This window comes from Choloepus didactylus, chromosome 2 (assembly GCF_015220235.1).
Source record: "Choloepus didactylus isolate mChoDid1 chromosome 2, mChoDid1.pri, whole genome shotgun sequence".
Classification (NCBI taxonomy): Eukaryota; Metazoa; Chordata; class Mammalia; order Pilosa; family Megalonychidae; genus Choloepus; species Choloepus didactylus.
The window spans coordinates 141,690,885-141,712,551 of record NC_051308.1 but is presented as its reverse complement, the minus strand read 5'-3'; the positions used below and the strand labels follow the sequence as shown (position 1 = coordinate 141,712,551).

At 34.9% G+C, this 21,667-nt stretch overlaps 1 protein-coding gene across 2 annotated transcripts in view; it reads left to right on the top strand.

The window, feature by feature from the left end:
- The window catches only part of SLC35A3 (solute carrier family 35 member A3), a 78,627-nt gene extending 57,345 nt beyond the window's left edge, over positions 1-21,282 (top strand). The window contains exons 6-8 of one of the 2 annotated variants that reach the window (XM_037826552.1): positions 8,373-8,491; positions 10,050-10,183; positions 17,678-21,282. In XM_037826552.1, the coding sequence (XP_037682480.1) occupies positions 8,373-8,491; positions 10,050-10,183; positions 17,678-17,768 (344 nt within the window). In that variant the 3' untranslated portion in view covers positions 17,769-21,282. The remainder of the gene's footprint in view (positions 1-8,372; positions 8,492-10,049; positions 10,184-17,677) is intronic. The other variant, XM_037826551.1, reaches the window with a different exon arrangement.
- Positions 21,283-21,667: the final 385 nt, after the last annotated feature.

Below are 21,667 nucleotides of genomic sequence, written 5' to 3'. Positions count from 1 at the left end.
TTAGCTTATTGTGGAACCACCACACTGACCTCCAGAAAGACTACACCATTCTGCCTCCTCATCAACAGTAAATACGTACATCCCTCTCTCCATATTTTCTCCAGCACTTTTCCCCCATTTATACTTTTTCCTACAATTTTATAGAGACATATACCATACAATTATCCATAGTGTACAGTCAGTTGTTCACAGTATCATCATATAGTTGTACATTTATCACCACAGTCAGCACTTGAACATATTGATTACTATGAAAAAGTGTTGTTTTTTGGGGGCGAATAATGAAAAAAAGATAATACAAAGAAAAATAAAATTTCATACAATACAATAGTAAGGACAGAAAACAACACCACTACCAAGAATCCCATATCCCTCCCTTATATCCCCCTCTCATACACATTTAACTTTAGTATATTGCCTTTGTTACATGTAATGGAAGCATATTACAATGTTACTGTTGACCATAGACTCCAGTTTGCTTTGATTATGTTTTTTCCCAAATATCCATTTTTCAACACTCTGCATGATTGACATTCATTTGTTCTCCCACATTTATATATTTGTGAAATATATATATATGTGAAAACATTTTTATATTTGTACATTTAGTAATAGTCATTGGCCCCTCCAGTTTTTACCAAGTGATACAGTCCTAGTCTTTATCATCATCTATCTTTACCTTTGGTATCATACATTCCCCTATGCCACCTCTTTCAGCTTTACTCACAGACATCTTTGTTCAGTGTAGTTACAATATTGTGATACCATCACACAGTACTATGCTATCTATTTCTGGATCTATACAATCAATCCTGCTGAACATTCTGTAGTCCTTCAGCATCAAATGCCAGATCTCTACCTTCTTTCTTTCTCCTGGTAGCCTGTGTTTTCAGCTTTTAAGTCTCAAAGTTTGCTCAGTGATGTTAGTTCATATTAGTGAGACCATACAGTATTTGTCCTTTTGTTTCTGGCTAATTTACTCAACATAACGTCCTCAGGGTTCATCCACATTATTATTTGTTCCATGTCTTTGTTCTGTCTTACAGCTGCATAATATTCCATCATGCGCATATACCATAGTTTGTTTATGCACTCGTCTATTAATAGACATTTGGGCTGCTTCCATCTTTTGGCAATCATGAATAATGCCGCAATAAGCATCGGTTTACAAATGTCCGTTTGTGTCTTAACTTTCAGTTCCTTTGGGTATACACCTGGCACTGGAATAGCTGGGTCATATGGCAAATCTATACTTAGCATCCTGAGGAACCTCCACACTGTCTTCCAGAGTGGTTGCACCATTCTACATTCCCACCAATGAATCAGTGTGCCTCTTTCTCCACATCCTTTCCAGCACTTGTAATTTTCTGTTTTTTGGATAATGGCCATTCTGGTAGGTGTGAGATGATATCTCATTGTAGTTTTGCTTTGCATTTCCCTAATAGCCAGTGAACTTGAGCATTTTTTCTTATGTTTTTGAGCCATTTGTATTTCCTCTTCAGAAAAGTGTATGTCCATGTCTTTTGCCCATTTTTTAATTGAGTTGTTTGTCTTTCTGTTATTGAGTTGTAGGATCACTTTATATATTGGGGATATTAAACCCTTATCTGATATGTGGTTTCCAAATATTGTTTCCCATTGTGTAGGCTGCCTTTTTACATTTCTAACAAAGTCCTTTGATGTGCAAAAGTGTTCGATTTTGAGGAGATCCCATTTGTCTGTTTCTTCTTTGGTTGCTTGCGCTTTGGGTGTAAGGTCTAGGAAACCACCTCCTATCACAAGATCTTTAAGATATTTGCCCTACATTTTCTTCTAAGAGTCTTATGGTCTTATCGTTTATGTTTATGTCTTTGATCCATTTCAAGTTAATTTTTATATAAGGTGTGAGATAGGGGCCCTCTTTCATTCTTTGGAAATGGATATCCAGTTCTCCAAACACCATTTATTGAAGAGGCTGCTCTGTCCCAGGTTTTTTTGGCTTGACTGCCTTGTCAAAGATCAATTATTGGTAGATGTGAGAGTATTTCTGAACACTCAATTCAGTTCCATTGGTCAGTATCTCTGTCTTTATGCCAATACCATGCTGTTTTGAGCACTGTAGCTTTGTAATATGCTTCAAAGTCAGGTAGTGTGAGACCTCCCATTTCGTTCCTTTTTCATAAGATATCTTTTTATCCTTCCTGATAATCTTCATTTCTACACTCTGCTCCAAACCTCTCTCTCCTGTCTTTTCCTATCAGCCTGTAGCACTCCCTTTAGTTTTTCTTACAAGCTCTACAGAGCTGGTCTCTTATTCACAATCTCTCTCAGTATCTGTCTGTCTGAAAATATTTTAATCTCTCCCTCATTTTTGAAGGACAGTTTTGCCGGATATAGGATTCTTGGTTGGCAGTTCTTCTTTTTCAGTACCTTAAATATATCATACCACTGTCTTCTTGCCTCCATGGTTTCTGTGGAGAAATCTGTACATAGTCTTATTGAGCTTCAGTTGTATGTGATGGATTGCTTTTCTCTTGCTGCTTTCAGAATTCTCTCTTTGTCTTTGACATTGGACAGTCTGATCAGTAAGTGTCTTAGAGTAGGTCTATTGGGGTCTATTCTGTTTGGGGTACTTCTTGAATCTGCAATTTTCTGTCTTTCATAAGAGTTGGGAAATTTTCAGTGACTATTTCTTCTATTATTCTTTCTGCCCCTTTTCCCCTCCCTTCTACCTCTGGGACACCCATAACACATATATTTGTGCTCTTCATGTTGTCACTCATCTCCCTAAGACCCTGCTCATATTTTTCCATTCTTTTGTTCATCTGTTTTTTTGTGTATATGATTCAGATGTCTGGTTTTCCAATTCACTGATCCTTTCTTCTGCTTATTCAAATCTACTGTTGTATCCCTCCATTGTCTTTTTCATCTCCTCCATTGTGCCCTTCATTCCCATAAGTTCTGCCATTTCTTTTTCAAGTTTATGAATTCTTCATGATCATTCAGTGTCTTCCTTATATTTTTCATTTCTTCTGCTATATCTTCCCTCAGTTCATTGACTTGATTTTTCAATTGATTTAGGAGATTTGTTTGAACATCTTTAATTAGTTCTTCCTTCAGTTCATTGAATTGATTTAGCATTAGTTGTCTCAACTCCTGAATCTCAGTTGAACTGTTAGTTTGTTCCTTTGGCTGGTCCGTATTTTCATGTTTCCTAGTATGACTTGTTATCTTGAGCTGTCTAGGCATCTGACTTTCTTGATTAGTTTACTCTGGAGCTCATTTTCACTCTTTTACATAAGGTTTTCTTGTTGGTTGGCTTTGTTCTCTAACTTTGGTGTTCAGTTCAGCTTATTCTAGGCCTCTAACTTAGGTTCTATTTAGTTGGTTGGAGTTTTTCACCTCATTTTTCTGTTTCTTGCCCTGCCTCTGTGTAGCCTTTGTGTGTGAGATTCTCCTCAGATATAGTCTACCCCAGTCAGGTTTTCCCATTCCAGAGAGGCCCAGGTCTCAGAAGGATATGGGGTTTCCCTGAGAATGAGACCCTCCTGTGAAGCCTCTAGACTCGGTGCTTTTCCTATGCTGTCCAGCAGGTGGCGCTTGCCAGCCCGCAGCTCCCCCACCATTGTGAGGAGGTGCAGTGCCTTTTGTTCTCCCGGTGACCCTGACCCTGTCTGGGGCATGGCTCACTGAAGCTGGTTTCTAAATTCCAGCCCCTGGGATCTGAGTTCCCCAAAGGAGGGCTGCCACTGAAGCTGGGCCACGCCCCCCTTTTCTTGGGAAGTTATGGTGTTTAGCAAATTTTCCCTGCCACTAGACTTACTGCTTTGTCTCTCAGAGCTGTCTTAGCTCTGCTCTTGCCTGGGCCAAAATTGCAAATCTTTGAGGCTTTCTGTAATGGGCTTCTTAGAATAATTGTTTTACAAAAAGAGAAAAAGTTAAAAAAAAAAAAAAAGAAAAAAGAAAAAGAAAAATGTAAAAGAAGGACCCAGTATGGACTATTTACAGTCCTTGCAGATCTCATGGGCTATTGAAATGCTAAAAGACAAGGAGTTGAGGGCGATTAAGGAACAATCAAGAAAGCAGAGAAACCGGCTTTTCAGAGAAGGGCCCTGACCCCCTGGATTTGCATATGTGCCTGATTCTGTTTGAGCCCAGCCCTTCTCTGTATTATGTTCACCCCAAATCCAAAAAGTCTCTGGTTTTTTTTTTTTTATATATATTTTATATTTTTTTGCTGTTTTTGCTAGCCCTATCTCCTCTCCACCGGGCTGACTGCTTCCAGACTCTCTGGTGTCTGATCTCAGTTTATCTACGGTGGGAGGTTTTTGTTCAGCAGTCTGAGTCTGTTATAATCAGTGCTGTAACTACAATTCTCCCTCCTGGTTCCCAGCATTGACAGCCCCTCCTCCCTCGGGATTGTGTCTGGCAGGGAAGGGCGCGGGCCCCCTGGGCTCGAGAACTTACAGATTTCACTGATCTCAGCTGCTCCACACGTTCGTGAGTGTTGTATGAAGTATATCCAAACTCAAATTCCTTGCAGTGTCTGGTCCACGCTGTTCCTGGCTTTTTACCAACTACCCCAGTGGAGTAACTAAAACGCACACCTCACCATTCCGCCATCTTGCCCTGCTGCTCTAGTATGATTTTTTTAAAGTGATTATATTCTTATATTTAAAGATTTCTATACATTTTAAAATATGTAATCCTTGGAAAAATGTACTGTTGGTCCAGTCATCTGGCAAGACTTCTGCCTTAAAAATTGTATTTGAAATGAATTTATTTTATTGACAAATTTGGAATTTTAGGTCTGTAACATGAAGGGTATAGCCTATTTCTTTCCTTACCACTTAGTAAGGAATAACTATCATTTGTTTCTACTTCTTTCCCAGAAGATGTTTCAAATAGCTTACATATTGTAATCCTGGGAAAGATTTAAGATACTTAAATGCAGGAAGTTTGAAATGAACTTTTAAATATCTGTTTTAATATCTTAATAGGGATTTTTATTTCAAAATGTGTTTTTGCTCTTAAAAATTTCTGAGACATTTTTCTACCTTGAAGGTAAATAGTTTCAAAGAAAAAAAGTCTCATACTGAAGGATATACTTTGAACAAATATTTAAACTATTCGTATTATTGTAACATTTCACTTCCCATAAAGAGATTTAGTATAATTCCTGCCATATATTAGATCCTGTAGGATGCTACATAGAGCTTTGAGAAGCTACAGATAAACACATTCTATCTTTTTTTTAATTCAGTTTTACTGAGATACATTCACATACCATACAGTCATCCATAGTGTACAATCAGTTGTTCACAGTACCATCATATAATTTTGCATTCATTGGCACAGTCAATTTTTGAACATTTTCCTTACTCTAAAATGAATAAATAAATAAGAATAAAAAATAAAAGTAAAAAAGAACACCTAAAACATTCTATCCCCCCATCCCACCCTACTTTTCATTTAATTTTTGTCCCCATTTTTCTACTCTTCTGTCCATACACTGGATAAAGGGAATATGAGCCCCAAGGTTTTCACAATCACATAGTTGCACCGTGAAAGCTACATAGTTATACAGTCGTCTCCAAGAATCAAGGCTACTGGGTTGCAGTTCGACAGTTTCAGGTATTTCCTTCTAGCTATTCCAATACACTAAAAACTACACAGTGATATCTATATAGCAAATAAGAATATCCTCCAGAGTGACCTCTCAACTTCATTTGAAATCTCTCAGCCACTGAAACTTTATTTTGTTTCATTCTTCTTCCCCCTTTTGTTCAAGAAGACTTTCTCAATTTCATGATCCCGGCTCCAGGCACATCCCCGGGAGTCATGCCCCATGTTGCTAGGGAGATTTACCTCCTCCTGGAAGTCATGTCCACATGAGGGGAGAACACATTCTATTTTAAGCTTCTGCTCTTGTGACTTTGAGGTTCATCTTTGAAACCACTATTTTTTTTTTTTTTTTCCTGTCCTCACCAAGGCAATAAGTATACCAAGTCACTCTTGATAAGCAGCCATACAGTTCTATCTAGGTCCCACAAATGAATTGACTGAACTCCTGGTGGCCTATTGTTTAAATCAAACCTTCCCAAACAAGCCTTCCAAATTTTATCAAAGTCTATCTTTCCAGCTGTTTTCCAGTAATATGGTAACAGACTGATCCTTCATTTTTATCTCATAGGATTTATGTTTCTCCATAGAATTTGTAGAAATATATCAAGTTCTTTTTTTTTTCTTAAAAACATTTAACATAAAAAATTTTTATAGGTAGCTATAATTCAAATTCACAGTCTCAAAAAGCATTCAGCAATTTAACCCAACATTCCAGAAAGCATGTATCTATAGCATAGTGACTCAGAACAATTGGTCTCTGTTCTAGTTTGCTAATGCTGCCAGAATGCAAAACACCAGAAATGGATCAGCTTTTACAAAGGGGGTTTATTTGGTTACACAGTTACAGTCTTAAGGCCATAAAGTGTCCAAGGTAAGGTGTCAACAATCGGGTACCTTCATTGGAGGATGGCCAATGGCGTCCGAAAAACTTCTGTTAGCTGGGAAGGCACATGGCTGGCATCTGCTCCAAGTTCTGGTTTCAAAATGGCTTTCTCCCAGGACGTTCCTCTGTAGGCTTCAACTCCTCAAAAATGTCACTCTTAGTTGCTCTTGGGGTATCTGTCCTCTCTTAGCTTCTCCGGAGCAAAAGTCTGCTTTCAAAGGCCATCTCCAAAATGTCTCTTATAAGCTGAAGCTCCTCTCTCAGTTCCAGTGTGTTCTTCAAAGTGTCCCTCTTGGCTGTGGCTCCTCTTCAAAATGTTTCTCTCAGCTGCACTGAGTTTCTTCTGTTTGTCAGCTCATTTATATGGCTCCAGTGATTTAATTTAGACCCACCCTGCATGGGTGGGGTAACACCTCCATGGAAATTATCCAGTCAGAGTCATCACCCACAGTTGGGTGGGGCGCTTCTCCACAGAAACACTCAAAGAATTACAATCTAATCAACACTGATATATCTGCCCACACAAGATTACATCAAAGATAATGGTGTTTGGGGGAACATAATACATTCAGACTGGCATAGTATCATAGTCAGACAACCCAAATCTTGATTTCATCACTTAACACTTGTGTGACCTTAGGGAAGTTACTTAATCTTTCTGTGCTTTACCTTCCTCATCTAAAAAATGTACTTATAGTACCTACCTTATATGTTTCCATGAGGACTAAATGAGATATGTGAATTTTTTATAATAAAGTGCCTTGCATATCCTAAGAACCAAAAAACGTCAGCTATTTATGTAAATGTGCAAATATCAGAAAAGAAAGGAATGTTCAAGTTTGTGTTTGTTACCCCAGATTTTCTGGGCTTGTAAGGTAAAAATGGAAGACAGCTCGGAATTCATGATTATATGTTGCTTCATGGATTTCTTATTCTTTGGTTTGACCTCATACAACATTGCTCATAGGAAAACGGTAAGCTGATTCAGAGCTTTGAAAGGGATGCTTAATTAAATTACAAGCAACTCAAAATTAAAAGAACAGAAATTAAAACTATGTGATGGCATTTGTAAATATTGAATTGATGAGATCCAGAAATTGGAGAAACAGGAACTCTATTATATACAGTTTGTAGGAGTACAGTTGATGTAACCTTATTGAATCTCAATTTAGGACTGTCTACCAAAATTTTAAATACATATAGGCTTTGATTCAAGGATTGTTTGGATAAGAATTTATCCTACAGATATACCTGCCAAAAAACACAAAGATGGATTCCCAGTTATTCATTTTCATATTGTTTACAATTATAAAAAATAGGAACCAGCATTTAGGGGACTGATTAAATAGATTATCAGTATAGTTAAATACTGTAGTGATTTAAGATTACAGACTCCACAGCTACACCACCTGGGTTGAAATCCTCAATCACTTAATAGCAGTGTAAGCTGGAACTAGTTATTTAACCTCACTGTGCTTTCATTTCTTCATCTATCAAATGGGCATAAAAGTACCTTCCTCCTATGGCTATTGTGAGTTAACCTACGAAAAGCACGTATAACAATTCCTGGCACAAGGTGTATATATATATTTGATATTATTAACATCAACCATACAATAGAATATTATACAGCTGTTAGAATGCAGATCTATACATACATATATTATTTTAGTCTTCCAAAGATAATCTTTTTTTATATTCTTATATGTCTTTGTCTTTCAGTTATCATATAATACTAAGTATACTTTTGTTGTTTATATAAATGTCCAAATAAAAATCAAGAAAGTCAAATTTTATCAAAAAGTATAAAATTATTTGTAATGTCAATGGAAAAATATCTCTTCAGACAAACTAAGTAACATATATATACTTTACATTTTTACAGGTTTCTTTGGGAGTATATTTGGATTAATGGGTGTATATGTTTATGACGGAGAATTGGTATCAAAGAATGGATTTTTTCAGGGATATAATAGACTGACCTGGATAGTAGTTGTTCTTCAGGTAAACATTTAAAGTCTTTTATTTAATGTTAATAAATTTTATTTTAATATAATCAAAGTATCTACAGATGTACTGATGTGAGGCAAGTGTCCCTATTGTTAGTGCTCTCATTATATCTGGTTTATTCAGGGAAGGTGAACTAGAACTGGTTTTAATGCTCTAGTGAAAACTTATTTTGAATTATTTTGAATAGGAATCATAAGTGTACTTTGTTGTTTTAAAATGTGACAGAATGAAAGTGTATGTTTAAGAAAAAAGTAATTGAGCCAAATAACGCACCAGGAGAAGATCTAGATATTTAAATCTATAACTATTTGAAGTTTCATATTGTAACTACATATTAGAATTTCCTATCAGATTACTTCAGTTTATATATAACTTGAAATTGTTCAAGGGTTGACTAACAGGAAGTTTGGAGTAATTAATGTCATCTTTATAAAAATTACTTATTAAATACTCTGGAGGATCCAAAAATGAAGATACAAGTCACTGCCCTCAGAGTCTTCTATTCTCCTAGAGGTAGGTGTTTGAAGCTGTAAGGAAGGATTAGGAAATATTAAAAGACTGAGATCTTGGAAGGTAGGTGAAGATGGCAATGAATAGTTGTTGGAAAGCAGGAAGAGCTTTTTTAAGATCAGGAAAAAGGAGACAAGTAAAAATACTGAGAAAATTTGAAGGGGAGATAAGAGTGAATCAGGAGAGTTTATGTATGAAAGCTTTTATCCTAGAAAAGTAAGAGGGGAAGCCATCTGTTGAGAGTTAGGGGCTGAAGACATGGGGAAAATAATGAAGGTTTGGTATATCTGGTATCAGGAATTCAGTAGGGTGTTAACAGATGAATGACAACATTGCCAAGAAATATTGCCAAGAAATAATGTCTGGGACCCAGACATTAATATGTAGTGAGTTTAACTGGCATCATTCATGACTGTCTCTAAAAAAGCATTCCATCATAGTAAGAGGTAGACTAAAGTTGCTAAAGTGAGTAATCCAGATTTGGGAGCTAACTAGGGTTTGGCAGAAAACAAACTATGTCGTAAAACCGTTATTTAAGTAGCTACAATTTAGAATTTGAGAGAAATTTGCTAGAAAGTTCTCTTTGGTAAAAAGCTTTCTTCCTATATGCTTAAAGAAAGGGGATGATTAAAACTACTTTAGGATGAATAATCTGACAGCAATGAGAGGTGAATTAGAACAGGGAGAAAATGTGAAAGAAAGCAAAGCTAGAAGGCATTTACTTGAAAGTAAATATTTCACTATTCAGAGTGACTATCTTCCTGCAGTTGTCCAGACCAGTGATGTATACTTACTAAGTTGGATTAGGATAGGTGATTTATTCGTAGATCAAACTCTATTGTAACAAACTGCAGATTTCTCTCGTATTTACTTTAAAGATACCTGTTGAAATAAGAGTGCTATTGAACAAAACTTAGAAGTCTTTTGTTTTAATGGCATTATATTTATAGGACAAAAGCCTAAAATGTGATTGAGTAATGAGATTGTTTTGAAAAGCAGTGTTATATTTGTTTCTAAAAATAATCTTTTAAAACTTTTCTAGGCACTTGGAGGACTTGTAATAGCTGCTGTTATTAAGTATGCAGATAATATTTTAAAAGGATTTGCAACTTCATTATCCATAATATTATCAACACTGATATCCTATTTTTGGCTACAAGATTTTGTGCCAACCAGGTAAAATATTCTTTTCTATTTCTTTAAATCTTCAGAAGTATAAATAAAAGTAACAATTCTTCATAAGGTGATCTGATAAATTTTACTCTATTACAACTTTTAAAGAATCATTAAAATAATAGTCAAATATCTATTTAACTGTCTTTTTTAAAAAGTTTCAAACTAAATGCATGAAAGAAAATCTGCCACTCAAAATTTTCTTATAAGAATTTAGTTTGCCCAATAGACCTGAATGGTTTTATTTAAATTTAGGAATAATACTTCAGTTTCTATTTATGACTTATGAAAACATTTTAAGGCAGGATTTACAAAGCTAAAGCCAGGAGAGATGACATTCTTGGAGAAGATAGTTTATATAGAGAAGGTGGCTCATGAGAAAAACTCAGTAGATGGTGGCAGGAAGAAGAGCATTTTAGAAAGGAATTGCAAAAGGAGTGATAGGTGCGGCAGGAGACCCAGTAGTGTACTGTCATAGATGCCAAAGGAAGAGACAATTGGGAAGAACTGAATGTAATGAATGCTCATAATAGGTGGTATTGAAGACTCTATGTTTTTTTTTTTTTTTACAATTATTAATTTATAATCTCAGAATAATAGGCTTATATTTTAATGGATTCCAGGACATCATCCTTAGTTTTCCTCCAACTTCACTCAACTCTTCTCATCTTCCCAACCTCTAAACTTAGGAGTCTCCCAAGGATCTGTCTTTGGATTTCCTTTATCCATTCTTATTCCTTTGGTGATCTCTATTCTCATTGCTTTAAATTCCAACTATATGCTAACAACTCTCAGGTTTATACTGAATTCCAGGCTTGTGTATCTAATTGCCTATTTGACATTTTCACTTTACCTCTAGTAGATAACTCATTCCCTATCCCTGTCAGTTTCCAATCTTAGTAAATGATAGCACCTCCATTCTTCCAGTTGCTTAGATAAAAATCCTCCTTAGCTGAAAGAGAACAGTTTATCCACAGTAATCTTAAGAGAAGGCATGGTCTATGTATATGCACGATGTCTGTAAAAGGAGGTTAAAAAGTGTGGAAGTTCTCTATTTTCTGAGTGAAATAAGAAGCAAGGTCATCAGCTTCTCTTTATCTTTCTCATATGTTATTCTAATCCAGAAGCAAATCCTGTCACCTATTCTTTTTTTATATCTCAAGAATCTGACCATTTCTCACAACTTCCCATGCTACCTACCACCCTGGTCTCAGCCATCCTCATTTCTCATCTGAATTAAAAATTAATAGTCTCCTTTGTATATAGCAGATCATACTACTGCTCTGCTCCTTGGTAATCCTCCAGTTATTTCCCAGTCATTCAAAAGTTGTCATCCTTACAGTGGCCTGTTTGATTTGGCCCTCAACTAACTACTTCTCTGATGCTACTGTCCTCCTGTGTTTCTTTTCTTTTCTTTTTTTTTTTTTTTTTTAAGCCACAGTGACCCCCTTGCTTTTCCTTAAACATGCTCCTATCTCTGGCACACTCCCTCACTTTCTCAGTTCTTGGCTCAAATGTCACCTTATCAAGAGACCACCCTAAATAAAAGAGCACCCCCCTCCATTCCATCATTCTTTTTCCTCCTTTCTGCAGAGAACTTATCACCATCTGATGTAAGAATGTAAGTAGGATAGTACTTGGTACATAACAGGTATTCAGAAATATTTGTTGAATGAATGTACAGGACCTTAAAATTTTAATACAGCTAATAAAATTCATTTGTATTATTGAGAGTTGCTTAGATGGGATTATGGATGGAATTTGGTAGTAGAAAAATAGAACATGTTCTTTATTTTACTGTATTTGAACATTTATGCTCTTGATTCTTCTCTAGCAACCTGGGCAAGAGGTCTGCAACATGTAGAGATCTGTAATTTTTCTGAGACATGGATTTAAAAATATTTCTGTTTCCAGCTTGGTGTGGGAATGAATTACTTAGCTAGTGAGACTAGCCTAACTATTAGCAGCTACATCTTAATGATGCTTTTCCCCTGTTCATTAGATGGGGAAATTATTTGCTTTAAGGTTATCTGAGAATGTTTGAAACATGCAGATTTTTAGAATATTCTTAAAAAGAAAAACCTTAAAAAAAAAAAAAAACAACTCATATAAGGCCAAGGGAGTTAACCTTAAATCTTCTTTGAATCATAATGGGAATTAAACAAGTAAGTGAACAAGTAAATCTGTGGAAGGGTAAAAGAGTAATGGTTTGTCAGTGAGACATACATATGTACATAAATCCTTGTTTCTGAGGGAGTATAAAGGGTGTGGTGGGATGATTAGAAAGACAAAATGGTACTGTTATTATTGAATGAATAAATAAATGAATGTTTTGAGAACACGCCCAAAACACTGAGCCAGATAGAGATGAATTATTTTTCCTAAATAGGTAACTGAACTCTCTTTGTGCATTGTTTCTTTGATGAAAAACACCTTTTAAACAGTAACCCAGTGACCTTTTCTTAATCTTCTTTGAACTCTCTTTCAAATATAATAATATATTTAATTTTATTAACCTGAAACAGTACTCCTGGATCTACCCTCCTGATTGTTTCTTTTCAGTCTCCTTTGGTAGCTTGGCAGACCTCACTCATTCTCTTGACCATCTCATTCACTGCCATGTTTTATCTAACCTATCTATGTAGATAAGTCTCAGTTTTACCTAAACTATAGATTCCTATTTCAATCTCTATTGATGTCATACCATAAATATTCCCTTTTCTAACTTATGTTTCTTATGCTCATTATCTTGCTTATTGATATTACCATCTTTCCATTTAGGTTTGCTTATTCTTTCTTTTACAAAAGTTTATTACATGCCCACTATGTGTCTGCCAGCCACTATGCTAGATGCTAGAAATAAAGGAGTGAATGAATGAGACACAGTTTCCTGTCTTCAAGAAGGGCACAATGATTTATTTGGAAAGAATAAATAGATAAATAAATAAATAAATAAATAAATAATTTTTAAAATTTATTTTTGAGAATAAATAAATTATAACAGAGCATGATAAAAGCAGCAATGGAAGTATATACATAATTCATTTAGACAGAGGGGAGCTCAAGTCTTTGAAATACTCTTTATAGTCTGACAGATTTATTTTATTTTTTATTTCTTTTTAGAGAAGTTATAGGTTTACAAACCAATCATCCATAAAATTGAGGATTCCCATATACCACACCACCTCCAACACCTTGCATTGGTGTGGAACATTTGTTACAGTTGATGATAGCATTTTAAAAATGATTGTATTAATTTTTAACAGTAGTTACCTTTGTTGCCATTATCTATCAACCATAGTTTACATTAGATGTATTTTTCCCATATACTACCCTTTTATTAACACCTTGTATTAGTATCGTACATTTGTTATTAATTCATGAAGGAACCATTCCTATTTGTACTATTAGCTATAATCCATTGTCTACAGTAGGGTTTACTGTGTTGTGTGGTCCTATGTTATTACCAATTAATTTTTAATGCAATTTTATTGAAACATATTCACACACCATGGAACCCATCTGTTCTAGTTTGCTAATGCTGCTGGAATGCAAAACACCTGAAATGGATTGGCTTTTATAAAAGGGGGGTTATTTGGTTACACAGTTACAGTCTCAAGGCCATAAAGTGTTCAAGGTAACGCATCAACAATCGGGTACCTTCACTGGAGGATGGCCAATGGTGTCCGGAAAACCTGTATTAGCTGGGAAAGCATGTGGCTGGTGTCTGCTCCAAGTTCTGGTTTCAAAATGGCTTTCTCCCAGGACGTTCCTCTTTAGGCTGCAGCTCCTCAAAAATGTCTCTTGCTGCTTTCAGAATTTTCTCCTCTTTGGCATTTGACAGTCTCATTAATATGCATCTTGAAATGGGTCTATTTGCATTTATTGTTTGGAGTACACTGGGCTTCTTGGATTTGCATAGTTATGTCTTTTACAGGAGTTGGGAAATCATCAGCCAGTATTTTCTCAAATATTGTTCCTGGCCCTTTTCCTTTCTCATCTCCTTCTTGGACACCTATGATGTGTATATTTGTGCACTTCATTTTAGCAATCATTTCCCTAAGACCCTGCTCAAATTTTTACATATTTTTTCTCCATTTGTTCTTTTGTCTGTTCAAATTCAGTTGCTCTGTATTCTAGCTTGCTGATACTTTCTTCTGCCTCTTCAAATCTGCTCGTGTGTCTCTGATACATTTTTAAGTTTATCTATGGTATCTTTCATTTCCATAAGGTCTGTTATTTTTTATGTATTCTTTCAAATTCTTCTTTATACTCATCAAATTCTTCTTTATGCTTACCTAGTGTCTTCTTAATATCCTTTATCTCTTTATCTGTCTCTTTGAATTTGTTTAGATTTGTTTGAACATCTTTGATTACTTGTTCCAAATTGTGCCTCCTCCAACTTTTTAATTTGTTCCTTTGACTAGACCATATCTTCCTGTTTTTTAGTATGCCTTGTGATTTTTTTGCTGCTATCTGGTCATCTGATTATCTTAATGGTCTATTCTGAAGGTTGATCTCTCTCTTGTCTAGTACTTAGTTGTTGCTTGGGTTTGTATTAGGGCACTGCTTTGACAGTCTGATCATATTTCCTAGCCCAATCAGTGCCGAGTATCTGTGCAAGGAGAGTAGACCAGCTCCACTCCAATTGGTTTGTGATAGGTTCTTAGAAAGGCTCCAAAAAGCCCTTCTTTTCCCCCTGCATTTTCTGGCCTGCCCAGCAGGTGGTGCTCTTCAGTTACTTACTCTTTCTCTAAAGCAGTTTAAATCATGAAGCCCAGGGTGTGACCGGGCGGGGCTGAAATTGCAGGTATCCTGTTTTCTCACTTTGCCAGCCAATTGCTTGCTCAGTGTTGGGCTGTGTCCCCTTCTGTACTTGGATCAGAGGACTCCCACAGCTGTCCTGGTTTGCAGCTATCCCCCAGGCAAGATTTGGGTCACCCACTGCTGCTTCCCTCAAGGGTGGGGGGTGAGTGCCAGGATCTGTGGCCAGAATTACAGCCTCTGCTCATGTTTTCTCAGTCTCTGTCCTGCATTGACCTGGGTGTTGAAATGTCTTCCCCGTCTCCCAGGTCCCCAAATAGTTGACTTGAACAGTTTCTGCCTGGCTACTTGCTGCTTTGGAAAAGAAGTAGGTTTTGCTGTTCCCTCCCTAATCCTCCATTTGGAAGCTCCTCTTTGACACCTTTTTATATTCAGCATTCCCCTGTGGCTTGTGTCATGTCCTGGGTTTCTATGGACTTGGGTCTGTGTGTCTGGATAATCTATCTCACAGCTGTGAGAGTTTTTTATAGTCTGTGTCTGCAGTGGGAAGTGAGAGGGATCCTGGCTGCTGCCTGTGGGCACTTCCTAACCCATGTGGGACTGAGCGAGGGGAAAGAAAGACGACTGGCTGATCTGGATGGAAGTTTCCTACCTGGAGCTGGGGGTCTTGAGGAGCCTCAATTCCAGGGGCAAGTGGTTGACTGATGGTGTGCTTGTCCCCCTTAGGCCCAATATAGGCCACCCTTGGGAGCTGGATCTTTGATTCCACATTTGTGGGATCCTTCTCCAGTCTTTACCTTCCTCCAGAGTTCTAAGCAAGTGAGATTTGTCCTTGTTTTCACTGATTCTCTGGGGAGGGTTTTTTCAGTGGATGTCTTACATCGCCATGTTGATGACTGTCACCCTTCTTCCTTAAGAAAGGCTGCTGTGATCTGGGACTTCTCTGTTACATGGGAAGGCACATGGCAGTTTCTGCTCCTCCTTCTCCCTGGGTTTCATTGCTTTCAGCTTCTGGCACAGCAGCGTCTTCTCCTTCTCTATCACGTTTCATTGCTTTCAGCTTCTGGCTACTCTGTCTTTCAGCCTCTCCAGTGATTTCTGTGAGCTTCTCAGCTTTTCTCTCTCAGCTTCTCCTGATAGATTTTAAAAATTTTCCTAATAAAATTTTCTCTTCTCAGACTTTTTTCTCAGAACCATCTAAAAACAGCTGAACTGAGAAACAAAGTGTCTCCTGATATTATTGGGAGTTCAGGTAGATCCTTTTAGAGATACTATGGAAGGGATTCCTATAGTAGGTAGAAAGTTGGACCAGACAGTTTTTCAGTGGGTGTTTTCCCCTTTTGAGCATGTGATTCTATGTAGTTCCATAGTTCCAGAAAGCTAAGAAAAGGTCATAATGACTGACAGTTTCCAACCAGAAGTTTATCCAAAGCCCAAATAATCACCACATATTTCTTGAAGCTAGACAAATTTTTTTTTCCTATCATAGTAGTTTTCTTCAAGATATTACAGGAAGTTTTACATTTTCTTAGTCTTATATGTGTAACTGTTCACAGCTTTTGAAAAGTCACCCATTTGCATCAAATCAACACTAAAATATTTATCATAAGAATTATTGAGCTTCCTATATATGCTAGGTACTGGGGATATACAGATGAATAAAGAGGAGCACATGGTAGAGCAGCAGAGTAGACATGTATATAATGCATTATTTAATACAGTGTGGTAAGTGTTATAATAGAGTAACTGCCTAGGAAGTGGGTATTGGAGTCATTAAACCTGGGTTATTATTAAACCAAATTTTCTTTGGAGGAAAGACAATGTAGTCAGAAGGAATAGCATGGGAGAGGAAGTTGATGGGGCCACATTATGAACGGACTTTTATGTCTCCTTACAGAACAGTGCTTTTATAAAAGCAAGAGAGTGACTGAGCTGGTAATAGAAACTTTAAAACCAGGACTAATTCATGTCTTTATAAAAGTATTTTGAGGAATATACATGTTAGAAGTCAAGATGGGTATTACAGGTTAAGTGTAGTTTAAGTTACAGTTCAAGTTCATTTACAGTTTATAGTAAGGTATACTATATCTATGGATAGAATAAAAACGAGGAACCCAATATCTCCCTGTATTTAATCTCCTTTTGTAAACCATCCTATAAAAAAGGAGTCATGAGTTTTGCTTATTATTACCTTTGGAAACTGAACTTTTCTTTGTGACATAAAAGAATGTAATTTTCCCTTTTCATTTTCAAATATTTTTAAAAATTGAGATCTTTTGTTTTTCAATGTATTGCAGGCTAAGGGCATATTAAGGTGAGATACAGCATTTAAAACATTTTGCATTGAGAGGCAGTTTAGTCAGTGGATGAGAATACAGGCATACCTGTATTTGAATCCTGTCTTCCACTTAAAGCTGTGGGACTTTAGGCAAGTACTTAAACTCTCTAAATTTCAGTTTCCTCATACATGAAATATGAGGATAATAATAGTACCTTCCTCATAGGGTTGTTGTGAAAACTAGATGAGATAATGCATGTATATTAAAAAAAAAAAAAAAAAAAAAAGCACTTAGCCAAATACTTGGAATGTAGTAAGGACCAATATTTTTTAGCCATATTAGCAGAACATTTTTTCCCCCTAAATTGTAATTGTTTTTATAGTAAAGAAATAGAAAGAACTTGTTTTGCTCTTAATCTGATTTCTCTTTTTCATTTTTCCTTCATCTTATTTAGTGTCTTTTTCCTTGGAGCCATCCTTGTAATAACAGCTACTTTCCTATATGGTTATGATCCTAAACCTACAGGAAATCCCACTAAAGCATAGCAGTTTACTATCTTAAACTGGTTTTTCAAGATGGTGCACTAGAAATCTCAACATTAATCCTGCACAGAGGACTTCATACAGATTATGTGAAGATATGCTGAATCTGATTATATTGTTCAGATGGTCTGAAATTATAAAAGTTTAAGGAAAAAACATGTATATATGTATTAAAAAAATACCTATTGCATCTAGAAATTAAAACTTGAAAGTATTTCCAGGGGTTAGAATACTTTAATTAGAGAAAAGTCGAAATCTGAGTTTAAAAAGATTTTACCTTTTTGATTGCTGCAGAAATGTCCTATGCACTCTTTGCAAAAGCACACAAATGTCAGATATCAATTTTTGCAAATCAGATAAATTTAATCTTATTAAATGTTTTTTTATCTTACTCTTCTTGTACAGATATATCAAATCACACAGAATATTCAAAGTCTGAAAACTGTAATTACACATAAAGCTTTGAAGAATTAGAAGTATATATGATTTGAAAAAACATTTTCACATGTCTAAGATTTTTATATTTATATAAAAGATCACTAAACAAAGGATTGCTAAATGTTACTTGTTAAATTACATAAAAATTGATAAAGTAACATTCTAGTTTAACTTATCAGAGAATAAAATTCATATTTAAATTTAATGTAGAGAGATACAAACATCTATTTCTCCATATATGTTTTAAGACCTTCTAGTGCTTCAAACCACTGAAAGCAATTCAGTTGCTTCTGTGCTAGATAGGAGCCAATGACTTTTACACTAATGGAGTTTTGCCCTTAATCTCCTAATTGTATTTTTTTTCTGTAAATCAGATAAATTTAACATTAAATTAAATTTGTATATGTATTAATTTCCATTAAAGTTTTAAAATATAACTTAAAGGACTAAATGCTCACTTAATGATTTAAAATAAAATTTTTGTTATCTATAAAATCTCCATTTGGAGAACTTTGGAGTATTAAGCCTATATTGTATACAAGTAGGACATTTTAAATGAAAATTTGGCTCATTGATCTCTAAAAACTTCCTTTAATTCTACAGCTACTAACAACAACAAAAATAGTATAGATGTTTGTGAGTTGAGACCAAGATTACTTTTCTTGGAGACATTCCAGGTTGCCATGGTATTACATTATTTTAAATGATACAATACCTTTAATTTCAAGGCTCCTCAGAAGAACTTTTGAGACTTCTCATAAAGCCAGTTCCCCCCAGAAATGCTCTTATCACATGTCTAGGAGGGGCTGATGAATCCTGAGTTTCCTTTCTGTAGCTCAACAAGAGCTGCTGGGAAGAAGCCACCACTCTGCTTTAAAATAGTGGTTTCTTTTAAATAGTTCGATTAACACTGGAGTTGAGGTTGTAAATTATAAATTATTTAATAAGTTAGTTAATGGGAAAGAAAATATATCAGAAATGGGAAGATGAATTAGTGGGCAAAAATGCTTTCTAAAATTGGAATATAGGTTTAAATTTAATTGTTGAGTACAGGTAGAATTAGTTATTAAGTATAAAGAATATTTTATGTTTTCATTTATACTGTATATATTTTTAAAGTCTCCTACTAGATATTAAAACTGTAAAAATAGAATTTGGCTCAAAAATATTATGTTACAAACTGTTGGGTACTCTTGGCTAATTAGAACGGTCTATGTTACCTTGCTGATGAAAACCTAGCCTCTACAGGATGCATGCTAATCTATTTTATCCAGAATTTTAGTGTTTAAAATCACAGAACATTTTAAATCAATTTAATGGTGATTCCAATTTGGCAACAAGTAAACTTTCTGGTTGCCAGACTTAAAATTTTCAATGATAACCAACTAGAGTATTTGTTTAATAACTTTTACCACATTTAAAGCATGGTATTTTTAGACTGCAACAAACTCAGACTTTTATATCTTATTACCTACTTTAAATGCCATGTAAAATCTAAATCTACAAGTGCATAGAATTTGCAACTAAATATAAGGATTTTCATTCAGCCACATCGAAATACTGCTTGGTTGCTTATGTATTAATTCAGTGCATATTCACAATTAATTAATTCAGTTTTAGTCTGCCCCTATTTTAACACTTCAAAAACTGAGGCAAGTAAATCATTGGATATTATACATGCAAGTTACGGTGATAAATAATACATATTTAGGTGTCCAAAATAACAGGATTCCTAACAAAGTTTATAAAAATCAATGTGAGAAAGGACAAAATATTTTAAAGTATATTTTCAAAGCAAATTTTTATCAGGCATAATTTAAAATTTGCTTTTCTAGTAGGTTCGAAAACGTTTGTTATTAAAGATTGGGCTGTGTAGTTCATAATTGTTAACTCATGAAAAAATAAATATATTTGGGAAGGTAGACCTGTGGCCTGGATCATGTCATATACAATGATGCCATTTTCTTATGTGTATGGCGTGTCTTAATGACCTTTTGACCTCCAAAGGCCTTACTGTATCAATCTTTTATAACGATGAATCTTTGATTCTTTAAACTACTATGCTTTTTACAACTATTTTGTTCTTTGTGAAAATGTACTGATATAGGCTAATAAAAATTAAGAACATGGTATTTTGGAAGAAAAGTTTGAAATGCAACAAATTGATGTTTCAATAGTAATACCAATTCTTTAATAGTAATTTTAGAGAAGTTGTAGGCTATTTTATGGTAGAAAACATAGCTTAGAGATGCAAAACTTAAATGTTTACATCAATTTATTTTGCATGTCACAGAATTTCACTGAAGGAAAGGTAGTTTGATATTTAACCTAGATTCTGAGGAGATAGAATCTGAAAGGAACTTTGACTTTGTGCTCATCAGTACACTTAGTGTAATACTGACCATTCTTAAGAATGATACACTTTTTCTACATATCAAATTATTGGACTTTTAAAGTGTCATTGTATAGTCATTCAACTGAGTTTTGCTTTTTAACAGGGTTTAGTATCACTCATTTTATTTACACTTTCAGTGTTGTGATACTGTTTAATTACATATGGATGTATGCTTTACATAAAAAAGATTTACAAAAGTTATTTATTTTGTATTAAAAATCATCTTAAGAATCTCCAGGATATGTAGCATATTTAAAGTAATTATAGGACCAAAGAAAAAGAACCATAATCAAAACCTGGTCCTATGTGCCTTGCTTTACCAAAACCCTGCATTTTCTGGAGGCTATTAATTACTGTAATTCACAGCTTTGGACATATTGGCAAAAATAAGTTTTAAGAATACCTATAATTCAATTTTTGGGTTTTCAACATTTGTTCTTTAAATCTGTTATTTAAATGAAAATTAAAATAGGTATATTATACAAGCATAAATGAACACTACATTTAAATAAAGTGTGGTGCCATTGTTCCATCATTGAGCTTTTCAAAACTTTATTGTATAAAGCTATTTTTTTGTTTTTTGTTTGTTTCTTGTTACAAAATATAATTTTCTGTGATTAAAAAATTTTTTTTTAATGATTTGAATCCTGAATTTGTCTATGTATTTCATTTGTTTAGAAAAAATCCTTTTGGGTTTTGGAATGCAATTTGCATATTTAAAGTTTTTATGGACATAATTGAAAGGAATGTATAAACTGGTCTTTTGTTAAATGGCTTTTTAATTGATAAATTTCTCCTGTCATTTTTCGGTATCCAGATATCCATTTAATAGATTTATTGAAATGGAATATTTCATAATTAACTCTATCAATACATTCTTATGTTTACTTGTTTCCCTGTTCACCTTTATCTGTTTAATGTTTCAACTCATGAATTAGTCTCCTTTCTTTGTACATCAAAAATGAATCACAGATCTTTTCTTTACTTCTCTAGTTACATTTATCTTCCTTTTTGCTAGCCTAGGCTCTAGCATGGAAGACTGGGTTTTATTTAAGCTAGTTAGAATTTC